Raw genomic sequence first — 14,403 nt, forward strand, 5'->3', positions numbered from 1 at the left:
CGTTTTATGTGAGATTTAAAGTGGTGATAGGTTATTTTAGAAAAAAGTTGTAATTTAGGCGACTTGAATAGTTTGAAATGGAATGATTTTAAGACAATTTAGGAAAAATAAATTTTTTTTAAATACTTACGTTATATATATATATATAATATTTGTTGGGTAGATAATATATACTAACAAATACTTTGCTAATAAAGCAACGGATTAATTTCAATTTACTTTGAGAAGAAAGTGTAAGTTACAAAAATTTTATGTGGAGGTAACTGTAGAATACGTTAATCAAAAATTTTAAAGATTTATGAGGTAGTAGTTATGTTTTCATTTTTACATTCTTCCATTCTAATTGCTTCATTGTGCGTTCGTCTTATTCTGATTATTTTCTTATAAGTATCTTTATATTAATGTGAGTAGTGGATATCCGTTAAGTATATGTATTTTAAAATAAAGAAATATATACCAATTAAAATAAAAATGATATCATTTTTAGACATGCAAAACCGTATTCAAACATCTCAAGGTTAATGTGAGAGATTTAAATTTTTTAATTAATTACAACTTTTATTTTAATTAAATTTAAAAAAAGTCTGATGTGGACACTACATGACTTCCTTGTACGCCTAATAAATTACATATATTTTTTATTATATATTTTTCTTCTTTTTTTTTTTTGTTATTGAATTATTATTTAATGTAATTTTTTTCAATTAGAGGTTAATAATTATTAATAAATAATATATTTAAATTAAAAAAAAAAAATGAAGTCCGATTCCAGCCGATGTGCCTTTCCCTTGTAAGATCCAAATATTTCATTAATTAAATTTTTATTGGGTTATAACTCTGGAATCAATGAAAATAAGTACCACTTATGATATACGGTTGATAAGCTCGGAATGAGGGCTTACTACTGCGAAAAAGTACAAAATCCAAATTTTTGGGATTTGTGTTTTTTTGGACACTTTTGGTCCAGTCGGTTGCAATCAAAAGAGAAGGTGCACAACTAGATGTTACAAAAGTCCTAAATCCAAAATGTTAACATTTTACGACTAATCGCTTTTGAGTTATGCGAGATATATACGTACGTACAGACGTTACGCCGAAACTAATCAAAATGGATATTTCTGCTGAAATCTGCAAACCGAAATTTTTCGCGATTACAATACTGCCTTGTTCGAAAAGAAAGAAATTTTAACATTTTAATAATAGTTAAAATTTTCATTAATATTCTAAATAAAATTATAACTTCTTTAATTAAATACTCTAATTCCACCAGACTTAAAATTCGGTAATTGATTAAAAATTTTTGTAATCTTTTTACTTCCTTGTATGAAGTAAAGGAATGGAAGTATTGTAATCGCGAAAAATTTCGGGTTTCATATTTTAACGGAAATATCCATTTTGTTGACCTTCCTTGAATCCATTTTGACTAGTATCGGCGTGACGTATCTCGCATAATTCAAAAACTATTAGCCATAGAATGTTGAAATTTTGGATTTAGGACTGTTGTAACATCTAGTTGTGCATCTTCTCTTTTGATTGCAATCAACTGGACCAAAAGTGTCCAAAAAGCCCAAAATCCAAAATATTTGACTTTTTCTTAACTCCAGTAATAAGCTCTCTTTGAGAGCTTTTCAACAATATATCGTAAGTGGTACTTATTTTCGTTGGTTCCAGAGTTATACCCAAATAAAATTTTAATTAATGAAATATTTGGGTCTTACAAGGGGAAGGCACGTCGGTTGGAATCTGACTTCATTTTCTTTTTTTTTCAATTTTTTTTTTGTAATTTAAATATATTGATTTATTAATAGTTATTAACCTCCGATTGTAAAAAAGTTTTACAATAAATAATAAGTGAATAATAACAATTAAAAAAAATATGAAAAAAATTAAGTTATTAGTGAAATAAATTTTTTATTTTTTTTAAATGTGTGTATGCAATTTAATAGTCGTGCAAGGAAGTTATGTGGTCTCCAGATCAAATTTTTTTTAGTAAATGTTAATCCTGAAATATTCAAAAAGTAGTAAATCCTAATAACAAAAATTTGATACCAAAGTTTCCTGCATTGGTTATTTATTCTTATATAGTGGAAAAATAATGATACGTGAAAAAGTTACTTAAGATTTTTTTTGAAGATGGGGGTAATTTATGATGAAATTTTATGGTAAAATCATCGTTATATGTTTAAATAAGCCAATAAAATTAAACATTAAAGAGTTCTGAATTTTTTTTATGCTTTCCCACAGATGCTTGGAATCATCTTCCAAGAAAATTGTTAATTTTTTCTACGTTTATGCTAAATGGAGGAAGTAAAAGATTTCTTTTTTCGTAATGAGGGGTGGATTATGATGAAATTATGGTGAAATTTTATTGTAATAAATTATTAATAATATAAAACTTTTAATATTGTTAAAAGTTTAAATAAATCAAAAAAAGTTTTAAGAAATTAAAAAAAAATATATATTTAAATATTTTAATCGGCTACCCAATTCTCAATATTGCTTCCAAAGTATTTTTTTGGGGGTCACTTACATTACTGCTATGCCTAGGAAGACATTTGAAAACTAAAAAAGAAACTTTGGTTACAAAATATGTAATAAATAAAAAAAATAGCTTTTTCGATTTTTAAGGAAGGGGGAATTTTAGGGCTAAATGTTTTTAAAGTGGTAAGAAAAGAATGCACAAATGTACTGAGTTTAATAAAAAGTGAGGTTATGTTAGCAAAATTTTTAGAAAATTGATTCCAAAAAAAATATCTACCCCATCCCCTAGAGATATTGACCCCAAACTTTTACCAACAAATTGTTCCATATACAGGAGTGTATGTATAAAATTTCATAAAAAATCGGCTAATCCAGTTAAAAGTTATATTAAGCTTTAAATACGTCGATAGACTTGCATACGTGCATACAAATATTATCCCTCTCCCACTTTTTTTTTATTTGTGAGGTCCCTGGGTCATGAACCGTCGATAAATGCAAAAAAACAACCCCATATCCCATTTTTTTATCGATTACCATACTTTCCTTCTTGCAGCATCGTTCTACAGCTACGATGAAAGGAAAGTAAAATGTATGTATTTCAGTAAAATTATGTACAGTGTAGTAAAATAGAGATAAAATTAAGATGTTACAAAAAATGAAATTACAAAAAATCCAGATGTTTGTTTAATAAAATAATCACTGTTTAAAAATATATAATTTACTACAGAAATGTTTTTTAAAAAATTCCATTTAAACTTATTAAAAAAAAACATATAAGAAAAAACCTACAAAAACAAAAAAAAGAAACTGAGTAAAGTTACTGTGCTTATAAAAATATATAATTTCTTAAAAATTGCAGAAAAACGAGAAAGTTACAGTGCATTTAGTAAACTAAACTTAGTGACTGTCAGTGAACAAAATGTAGGCTTTTATGTTGATCTTCGTTTATGAGCTGCAAGATTCCACAATCGTTTTAAAAAACAAATGTGTGTGTAAATTAGCATTCTTTTCATCGCTCCAGCCAGAATATATTGATAAAAAAACAGCCATCTTTTTGTCTGACAGCGGAAGTCATTACGTCATAGCTCATGCTTGACCAATTAATGTGTTTCCGTCTGTTTTTTCAGAAGTTAATTTCATGATTAGTTTAACGTAGCCCTAAATTCATATTCTTATAAACAATCTTTTTACTTTTATGGTGAATTAATCATTAAAAAAAATATTACATATATATTTTGTACAACATCGAATTACAAAAAATTATTTAAAAAACTTAATAAAACAAACATCAATAAAAATACATTTCTTGTTGAAGCAAAGCATTATTTTAATAGTATTTTAAATTTCTAAAATCGTCTGTTTATTATTTTTTTAAATTGCCTAGTGCGGATGAAAGCAGTTTGGATGGAAATTACCACAATTTTTTGTTTTTTTGGAATCTTTGGGTCATTAAATGGCGAGAAATGCAAAAAACCCATACCCCATTTTTCGACTGATTATCGTACTTTCCTTCTTGCAGCATAGCATTAGAGTTATGATGCCAGGAAGGTAAAAATGGTATCAAAACCCATTTATAGGAAGAATTTGTCATCGTTGATCTACCAATTCAAACAAAGTAACTGAAATAAATTTTTAGTTTGTTATTTAAATTTTTTAAATTTATTTTAAAGTAGAAAATAACAAAATTATAAGCGTAGCATTAAATGATTTGAATTTATAGGGAAGGATGGTTTATCTTTAATCAAATTTTTTTTAAAGTTAAATTTATTTTGTCTTAATTTCAAATTATTTAAAAATATTATTCTTGCTTAATTTGTTGCATCATCTTGTTACAGGCTAACAATGCTTATACCAGAGATCAGTGGTATCATTCCATAAAATGGAAGGTAAGATAAATTCTTAATTATTATTTCCAATTTTTTTTTGTTCTTCTAAAAATATAACAAACTTACTTATATGTGTTACTTATATGTGTGGTGTTATGTTTTTACCTCAACTATTATACTACCGTATTTAATTAGTTACCTATTTGTAATATGGTGTGGTATAGCGATTTTTTTTATATTTGTGCATATGATAATATAAGGTTAATTGAACAGCTTGATTGAGCAATCAAAAACATAACATAACATAATACAAATAATAGAAGCTGTTTAATATATTTTTTAAAACAGACTTCTTAAATAATCTCTTTCACTCAAAATCTCTCTCTCTCACTCTCTCTCTCTCTCTCTCTCGTACAGTTACCCTCTAGTTGTAAAACATAACTTAAAAATATAGTAAATCATGTTCTGAATTATGCAAAAATATAATTCTGAAACAGTAATTTCTTACATTACAACAAAATACTCGTATTTAGAATTATTTTTAGGAAATTTTCCAGAAATTATGATAAATATTAATGATAATGATGCAAATATAATTTACAGAATTAAAAATAAGCAGATTTAAAAACTTAGCCGCTTTGAATTCTAAATTTTCAAATAAATTAAAAAAAATTTCATACGCTTTGTATTCTACTTCAAAAATTACCGACTAATCTGGTATGTTTGCTCTGTAACATTTCTCTTTAACATCATTCCCGTAGTAATATTGTAACATTTAATTGGCTTTTTTCCTCGTAAATTATCCGATATTATCTCAATAAACCCACTTCAACGTTTTTTTTTTCTATTACCAGTATCAACATACGAAGGATAACTAACTGCATGCACCAATATCAGTGTGTAAAATTGGCAGTGGTTCACAAAACGACTGTACTAAAAAATTATATAATATAATTATATTATATATATAAATTAAACGATAGATTTAAACGGTATCAAAATTATGTTTATTTGACCAAGCACCAAACATGTTGAATTTGACACACGTAACTTCAATAAAACAAAATCAGTTTTCACGCGGTACCATGACCTAGATATCCGTTAACAACTTCCCTACGTAAATAAATAATCGTAATGCTTTGAAGCAAACATATAAACATAAAAGTATGACGAAACTAAATTAAACATATTATCAAAAGAGATAGGAATTGTGATTCGACAGATTGGAAAGCTTATGTGTTTATTGACAAGTGTTAACAATAATATATATAAATGAAATTTTTACGAACAGATCTGTGTAGTTTTATACGAAGATGAAAACGCCATTAAGGATGTTAAATGTATGGAATTAAATATAGGGGAAAACTGCAAGTAATAAGACAAAAACTTTTAATTAAAAAAATTTTTATGGAATGATTTAAATAATAATAAGACCGGTAACTAATTAAATACGTAATTTATCTCGTAGTTACGATAGCATGTATGAAAGTTATAATCTAATTTTTTAACGTTTATTAGTTAGTTTTGTAAGTACCACCAAATTTAACAATTCTGTTTTATTTTTTAATATATATATATATGTATATTTACGCATAGATTTTAGAATTTAAATGGAGAAAGTCATATTGAAGACAAGTCTCCGTGACATACGTAACTGATCACAAAAATAAAGATAAATACATGACTAATTACACAAAATGATCAGAAATTTTTATTTTACGAAAAAAATTAAACCTTTTTTTGTTTTAGAATTGAATTTTGTTTTTTCAATACATTTTAGTGTAAAAAAAAAATATAAAATTGGATTACGGTAAACTTTAAAAAAAAGTGATTTCAAACTGATACCGAAAAAGAAAATAAAAGAAAATTATCACATGAAGTAATTAAATTAAAATATCGATTAATTATTAAATTTCTGAATGACAATTAGCTCATGTGGATTTGAAGAAATCATGGACAATTATTCAGAATATTTGTGAAACCGATCCCTGAAGTGCATCCTTACGTATATATTAACATATATATTTTCACCTCTTTTTTTACACAGTTTTTGAATTAACATACATATTATACCAGTCTAATAGGCCGAGGTGTAACTCTTGCTGTGACAATTATTTACCGGAAAATGTCAAATTTACTGAAAAGGTTTTGCGCAAATGTTATTCAAAATTTTATGAAAGTAAAATTATTAATTTTTTACTAAAATGATATTCAAAATTGAAAACCGTAAAAAAAGGAATTTCTAAGTAAGAGAGATTGGCGCCTGTAGTATATTTTTGAAACAATAAATATTTTCAAAAAAAAAAAATGTTTAAGGGCAAACTGACTGAATTCTTTTCAAACTTTATTAGCTATGACGTAACAAGAAGTGATATACAGAGTGTTCATAAAGTATGAAAATCCTTAAAGTGGTCATAAATTATGATCACTTTAAGGGCACTGAAAAATTTTGACGTATAAACATTTGGAGACGATAATTCTTACTAAAATAGCGGCCACTTATCTTTCACAAATAGTTTCAAAAATAACCTAGAGTTCGCCCCAAGTATTGGTTTCGTATCGAAAGATCATTTTGAGGTAGGAGTATTTACTAAATTTCTTTTATGTTTCACTATTGGGTAATTGTTTAAGAGATTACTGTTGACTACTTTTGAAACTAGTTGGGGAAATTATTTTCAACTCTTACAACCCTACCTTTCCATTTAAAATGATTGGGTTATGCCTCCCTATAAGTGTCCCTGGTTCCTAAAGTCTTGTACTGAAAACGTATATTGTTCAGGGTGGAGCATTTGCTAAAATTTATTTTTCTAAGTTCACCGGTTAAAACGTTATTTAAGGATTTCCGTACTTTAGGAACATCTGCTTTTGGAGGTTCGTTAAATTAAAGGCACAAATGACTGTAGAGAAATTATTGTTTATTCAATGACATAGAAACTAACCTTACTTTTGAACATAATTGCTGATTAAATTTAGGCACTTCCTAACTTTCTATGAACTTTCTTATTTCAGTGATAAAGAATTGTTCACCTCTGTATTTGAGCCGTTCATTATTGCCGTAACTCGTTGCCAAATAAAATTTATTTCAGAGGACCAAACAAACAAAAATCTGATGGTGCGAAAGCGAGACTTTAAGGTGAATATGGTAAATGTGTGTCTTTTGAGAAATATGCAACAGATGCTGTCATCTAGAAGAATTATGTCTTTTGAGAGACAACCAGGACGTTTCTTCCTTATTGCGGGCATCACTTTAATCTCTATCATGTCCCAATAGTATTTACAGTAGATTGTACGTTGTTTTTCAAATAATCCCTACTAATTGGGGCTTTATAGTCCTAAAAACACCGTTAGTATTTAACAGATATAAGTTTTGGTTTGTTAACCCACCGGGTTGGTCTAGTGGTGAACGCATCTTCTCAAATCAACTGACTTGGAAGTCGAGAGTTCCAGCGTTCACAAGTCCTAGTAAAGGCAGTTACTTTTATACGAATTTGTATACTAGATCGTGGATACCGGTGTTCTTTGTTGGTTGGGTTTAAATTAACCACACATCTCAGGAATGGTCGAACTGAGACTGTACAATACTACACTTCACTTACACTCATACATATCCTCGTTCATCCTCTGAAGTAATGCCTGACGATGATTCCCGGAGGCTAAAGAGGAAAAAGAAAGGTTTTGGTTTGTTTGCGACCGGTGAACTCGGATGTTTGTTTTCCTTACTTAACGTTTGGATTCCGGCTCAAAATTAGGAATCCAAGTTTCATAAAAAGTTATTCTGCGATTTAAACAATCATTACCTTCCGTTAAACTCGATTGTTTAAGTTTCATACAAATATGAATTCGGATGACTTTGTGATTTTAGTCGACTGACTCTAAACCCAACTCGAACATTCCTTTTTGTAATAGATAATGGAACGGTCAGTGCCGGTACTTTCACTACAAATTTCTGCAATTTCCATAATTTTTATGCCTTTGTCCTCACGAATAAGATCATTAATGCAATTTTGGAAAGCGAAACTTCCACTGGTCTTCCGCTACGATGAGACACTTGTTCTGTTCGATTTAAACTGTTCATTCCACTAATAAAAATTTCCACAGTTATTATACTCGTATTTTTACAGTACTGTTTTAGCATCAGCGAGTGAATTTTGGCCTGTTTTACACCTTCAAAAAAAGGAAATGTTATCAAAGCACGCTCTTACTTCACCGCAAAAATTATGTCGATATTTTTATATAAACAAAAGAAATTATAATAATTCTTTTCAAACAGCTGATATTTTTATTTGCTAACTTACACGTCAGATAGTTTCATTTATTTTTACTTCCCTGTTCGAAGTAAAGGAAGGATTTTGATCGCGAAAAATTTTAGTTTCAAATTTTAACGGAAGTATCCATTTTAACCATCTCTGAATCCATTCTGACTAGTTTCGGCGTGACGTCTGCACTTACCTACCTCGCATAACTCAAAAACGATTAGCCGTAGAATGTTGAAATTTTGGATTTAGGACTGTTGTAACATCTAGTATGCACCTCCCCTTTTGATTGCAATCAAGTGAATCAAAAGTGTCCAAAAAAAACCAGAATTCAAACAAATTTGGATTTTGGGATTTTTCTTAACTGCAGTAATAAGCCTTCATTTCTCAATGAAGGCTTTTCAACGATAAGTGGTAATTATTTTCTTTGTTTCCATTGTTATAGCCAATTAAAGTTTTAATTAATGAAATATTTGAATCTTACAAGGGGAACGCACATCGGTCGAATCCGATTCATTTCCTTTTTTTTTTTAATTTTTTCTTTTTTTAATTTAAATATATTGATTTATTATTATTAACTTCTCATTATAAAATATGTTTATCATGAAAAAAATTCAATAACAAAAAAAAAAAAGAAAAAATATCAGAAGTTATTAATGAAATAAAATTTTATGTATTTTTCACTTTTAAAAAAATGCGTATATGTAATTTAATAGGCATATAAGGAAGTCATGTGGTGTCCACATCAGTTTTTTAAAATAGTTTTTTCACTATTGCCATTTATCTCTTTATTGTAGAACAACTCTTATAAAATATTTTTTTACATTTTTATTATTATTAAAAAAATAATAGATTCAGAATTTGTTGTTTTATTTTTTAAAATGATGAACAAATGTTCATCATTTTAATATCATTATGGGTTAAATAACCCATAATGATATTTTTAAAAACAAAATTAATTGTTTTATTAAAGGGTTATTTGCTTTTGTAAATAAATAGAACAGGATGTTGTTAAAGTATTACAAATATTGAGAGTAAAATGTTAAGTCATCTGAAAAGCTTTCAGAAGTACAGTGTATTGAAGGAAGTTAAGATCTGAAAAGAAAAGAATCGGGGTTCATAAGAAGGAACTAAAGAACAGAATAGTGAAACGTGGTTACTCATTCATTCTGTTAAGATTAAGAGATTCACACACACATACAAGATATACGTTATACACTAATATGTGCAAGTGGTCTCGCCAATTTACACATTCAAGTGTGTATGTTTTATTATGTTCTTTGAATAATACTTATGAATACAACACAGACTTCTCTACTTAAGTTAACGTCCTTTTGTTACATCTTATAAATATTACAGAAATGCTACAATAGAAATTCTATTTTTTTTCTAATGTAAAACTAACAAATTCTATTTCACTCAACGTAAAGGTATCATTTACTTATACAGTACGAAAACATACAATTTGAAGTCTTTTTTAGGTTTTTCTATATCTTTAGTTACAACTTGAAATAGAGGTTAAGTATTCTTATTATTAATTTAAAAAAATGGATTGAATAAAAATCTAAACATTGAAATGAATTTTTAAAAACATTTAATTAAAAGATTTTCATTACTTCTGAATTTTATCTTCATTGCTCGTTGCCACAAAATTTTTTTTTAAATTAATAAATTTTTATATTAGTTCCAGAAAAAATGTCTTTGGTGTGAAAACTGTAAAATTTCCAATATTTAGACATAAAAAAATTATTTATTTTTGTTATGTTTCTGGGTCACAGTCTAGTTCTTCTACAGTTTTAGGTAAATTCATAAGAAAGATATTTTTTGTAATGGGTACCATGATTCGACTTCTGGAAAATTTCGACATTTCTTCGTGTTTCACATCTCCCAGACCCCAAAATCACCGTCACTTCTAATGTTCATATATATATATATTTCACTTTCTTGTGGAGACGATAACTGCCGTATTTTTGCGCCAATCACTTTCAAATTGATACATAAAATATGACGATCAAAAATCTCGATCGTGTTCGTTAATGGTAAAAATCAAACTATGGGGATGGATATGGGAGGGCTTTTTTGAAAAATATCTTAAAAATATTTTAAAAATATCGAATTCGTTTAAAGTTCCTACTATTCTTTGGATAAGGGCCTAAAACGTATCTAAGTTTTTGATATCACCAACTATTGGCCCAAGGGGTGGAAAAAATGGGGTTTCAAAGATAAAATCCATACCTCTCTTAACAACCACAGCATCGAATTAGTTTAAAATGGTTGTTAGTCCTCTAAATGATACCTAAAACTTTTGTCTGAAACAATTTTTGATATGACAAACCCCTTACAGCAAGGGATGATCAAAATTTTGGTGGAATGTAAGAAAATGGGGGTTATCATGTGCTAAACATGTGAAACTTTTTTCACATGCAACCATTATCATATTGAGTAAATTTGAAGTTTTTCCTTAACTTTAAGGTGGAAATCTTTTTTATTCCCTACTTAGAACCGGTGAAATCTACTTCTGGCTTGCTGAAAGAGATTTTTTCTTCTAGCTTTTCTCTTTTTCATTTTTTTTTTAAATTCAGTAATTTTCTTCTCTATATTTATTATCCATTTCCATGCTGTCGCTTTGTCGCATCAAATATCTGATTCCCATGTATCACTTACTTTAAAAAAATACTGCATTTGAAGATACTGTGATTATTAAATATTTTTATCGCGTTATGTATCCCAAAATTTAAAGTATTTATTACAAAAAAAGTATATTCAATTAACTTTAGATAAAATTGTTTAATCTTCGGATGACATTTTGGGTTTTCTATGTTTGAATTTTTAAAATAAACTATCATTTGCCAGATCTTGAAAAATATGGTGGTGAATAATATGACTAGTGAGTGTAGATATTTTATTTTTACCTCTGAGGATACCTAAGCATCCTCTGAAGCAATGACTCTGATTCCAGAGGCTAAAAAAACTCCAAAAGAAGATATTTAATGATAAGTTGAAAAGTAATCCTTTTTGCTTTAATTGAACTTTTTTATCAGTTTTATTTTTAAAAATTCATGAAAGGGTTGCATAACCTTTCCAGCTTTTAGAATTGTACAAACCTTTAAAAGTAGAGTTTTCTATTTTTAGAATTGTACAGTATTAGAAGTATAATTGAGAAAATAATCAAATTCTTAGTAAAATGGTGGAAAATATTTTTGCAAAATTTCAAATTTTTTTATTGCGAAATGGGTTTTCACGGTATGATAGAAAACTGTTCAGAAATAAGATTTAATATCCCCCACCTCTAAATTTGATTGACTACTTTGGAAAGTACTTTCATCGTACTAAAGTTCAATTTTATGCAATTACTAAACAAAAATGTAAAACATAAAAAATTACGATGTCTACCCATTTCCTTTTTTTAAATTTGTTCAAAATTGAACACCATCATTGCTCCATATATATATATATATATATATATATATATATATATATATATACACACACACACACGCACAGTGTAACACGAATTTCTCCCGGGACTTTCATAACTGTGAAAATAATGGAAAAGGTTCATGTAAACATTTGTACTGAAGTGCTTCTTTTGGGAGTTAAAGGCTAGTGAAAAATTTCGCTCAGATTTCAGCTACCCGGTGAAATGAGGTTGTAATGAAATTTTTTGAATGTTAATCAAAGAGCAAAATTAATGATTTGTTATGGTTTTTGACCTGAAAAGTTGAATAAAATAGGTCCCACAGTTTGAACGTGATCAGTTTTCCATTGAAGTAATGTTGTATTTATTTACAACAGAGAATATGTTGATGTGGTATTCATTTGGAGTGTGTGTTATGGTAGTACTACAGCTGCTGAAGTAAAATATGAAATGCATTTTCCAAATTGCAGGATTCTAGATCCCAAAACAAATAGTGTGATTTTTACAATCTTTGGGAAATAGGTTCACCTAGTATTCGTACCAGCTACTATTGATCTGCCCAACACGACACTGTTATTGATGAAATTATTACCAATGCAGTTTAGTGCTGTCCAGGTGTCAGTATATGATGTCTTTCTAAGCAGATCGGAGTTTCACATTCGATGGTTTGGAGGACTCTTAAAAGAATTTTATCCTTATCATAAACAGCCAGTTCAAAATCTACACCCAGGAGATAGTTTGCTTGGAGTTCTGCAACCGGTGGAATACAAATCAACAACTCTACAAGTATTGTTTGTTTACCAACAAGGCAAATTTCACTTGAGATGGTGTCAACAACATGTATGCAATGAGCATACATGGGCAGAAGTAAATTCTTATGAAACGGTGGAAGGTAATTATCAACACCGATTTAATGTCAGTGTATGGTGTGGCCTTCTTCACAGTCAACTGTTTGGACTGTTCATATTACCTGGCCACTTAAATACTGAAGTCTACTTGCACTTTCTTCAAGAAGAATTGCTGCAGCTGCTTGAAGGTGTTCCTCTAGCACTGAGACACAAAGTATACTTCCAGCATGATGGCACACCTCCCCACTTCTCTTGTGCCATTTCCACTCACTTAAATCATCATTTTCCCTGAGAAATGGATCGTTCATGGAGGTCCACATTCCTGGCCACGAAGATCACCTGATCTAACACACTTAGATTTTTGCGTCTGAGGATGGATGAAAAGTATTGTATACATACCAAATACAGTACTTGTATACAGTAAGTACTTAAAAATATGCTCAATTTTTCTGATTGAGATATAATTTTATCTATAAATTGAGCAATATTTTATTAATTTACATAAATGTATTTTACTTAATATTGTTTTGGTTGAAAGCAGCAATATATTAAAAGAAATAATCTATCGACTGGTAAAGATGAAATTTAACTTCAAAGTAAGTAAACATACAACAGAGGTTACAAAATGTGACTGGGAAGAGAATACTAAATACATAAATTGTTATTCTGATCAGTATATGAAAATACATTTCTGATATCACATCAATATAAAATAAATATAAAAACAAATTATAAGAAAAAAATAGTGTTTTTAAAATCTATATATTATTATTTTAATTAAAACACATGAAATAATGTTAATTTAAATACATTAAGTGTAAAATAATTCACAGTTCAGATGCCGGTATTGAAAATAATTTTGAACTCATATATATGTACTGAACATATTGAACAGGATTCAAACAAATCATGTTTTTATTTGCTTTCAGTTAGTATTTAAAAATTCATCAATAGAATATTATTTTCATAAAAGAAAATCTTTTAATTATATTACAAATAAATTGTGGGAAAATTTTTCAAATGGTTTTGTAATTTATTAAAAACAGTGACAGATGCTTAATAAGGCCCTTTCTTGTACACTGAAGTATTGCGTAGGGTTGTATGAAAACAGTTCTCTTATCTGGTTTGGTAAAGATAGATATTGTTATTTTTTAAGAGTAGGTGACCATTTCTTTTGGCAAAGATTTAATATATGTAAATATAAACATATAGAAAATTTAATGTTTTTAAATATAGGTCTACACGACTCATACTTATGGGAGCCAGATAATGATTTGATAGCTCATTTTTATATCTTACAAATTAAATATTAAAATACGAATATCTAAAATATCAGTAGCTTTATGCTTTTTTTTTTAAATCAGCAGTAAAATTATTAAAGCTGGATGAAATAAAGAAGACATCAAAAAGCAAACTAGCACAATCCAACCATGCAGAGTTCCATTGATAATAAAATCATTAATTTTATGATCTCTGTGCAGGATTGGTATTGCAGAGGCATTTTCCAGAGATTCTGGGTTGAAATTCTGGTCAAGCATATCATTTTCATTTGCTACAAAATGTATCTATTTTAAAAA

At 28.2% G+C, this 14,403-nt stretch overlaps 1 protein-coding gene across 3 annotated transcripts in view; it reads left to right on the forward strand.

Annotated features, from left to right (window-relative positions):
• LOC142321787 (C-Maf-inducing protein-like) overlaps nt 1-14,403 on the forward strand; it is a 284,140-nt gene that overhangs the window by 228,289 nt on the left and 41,448 nt on the right. For all 3 annotated transcript variants that reach the window (XM_075360174.1, XM_075360175.1, XM_075360176.1), the window contains exon 4: nt 4,317-4,367. In XM_075360174.1, coding sequence (XP_075216289.1) covers nt 4,317-4,367 — 51 coding nt within the window. The remainder of the gene's footprint in view (nt 1-4,316; nt 4,368-14,403) is intronic.

Source organism: Lycorma delicatula, chromosome 3 (genome assembly GCF_047948215.1).
Source record: "Lycorma delicatula isolate Av1 chromosome 3, ASM4794821v1, whole genome shotgun sequence".
NCBI classification, from domain to species: Eukaryota; Metazoa; Arthropoda; class Insecta; order Hemiptera; family Fulgoridae; genus Lycorma; species Lycorma delicatula.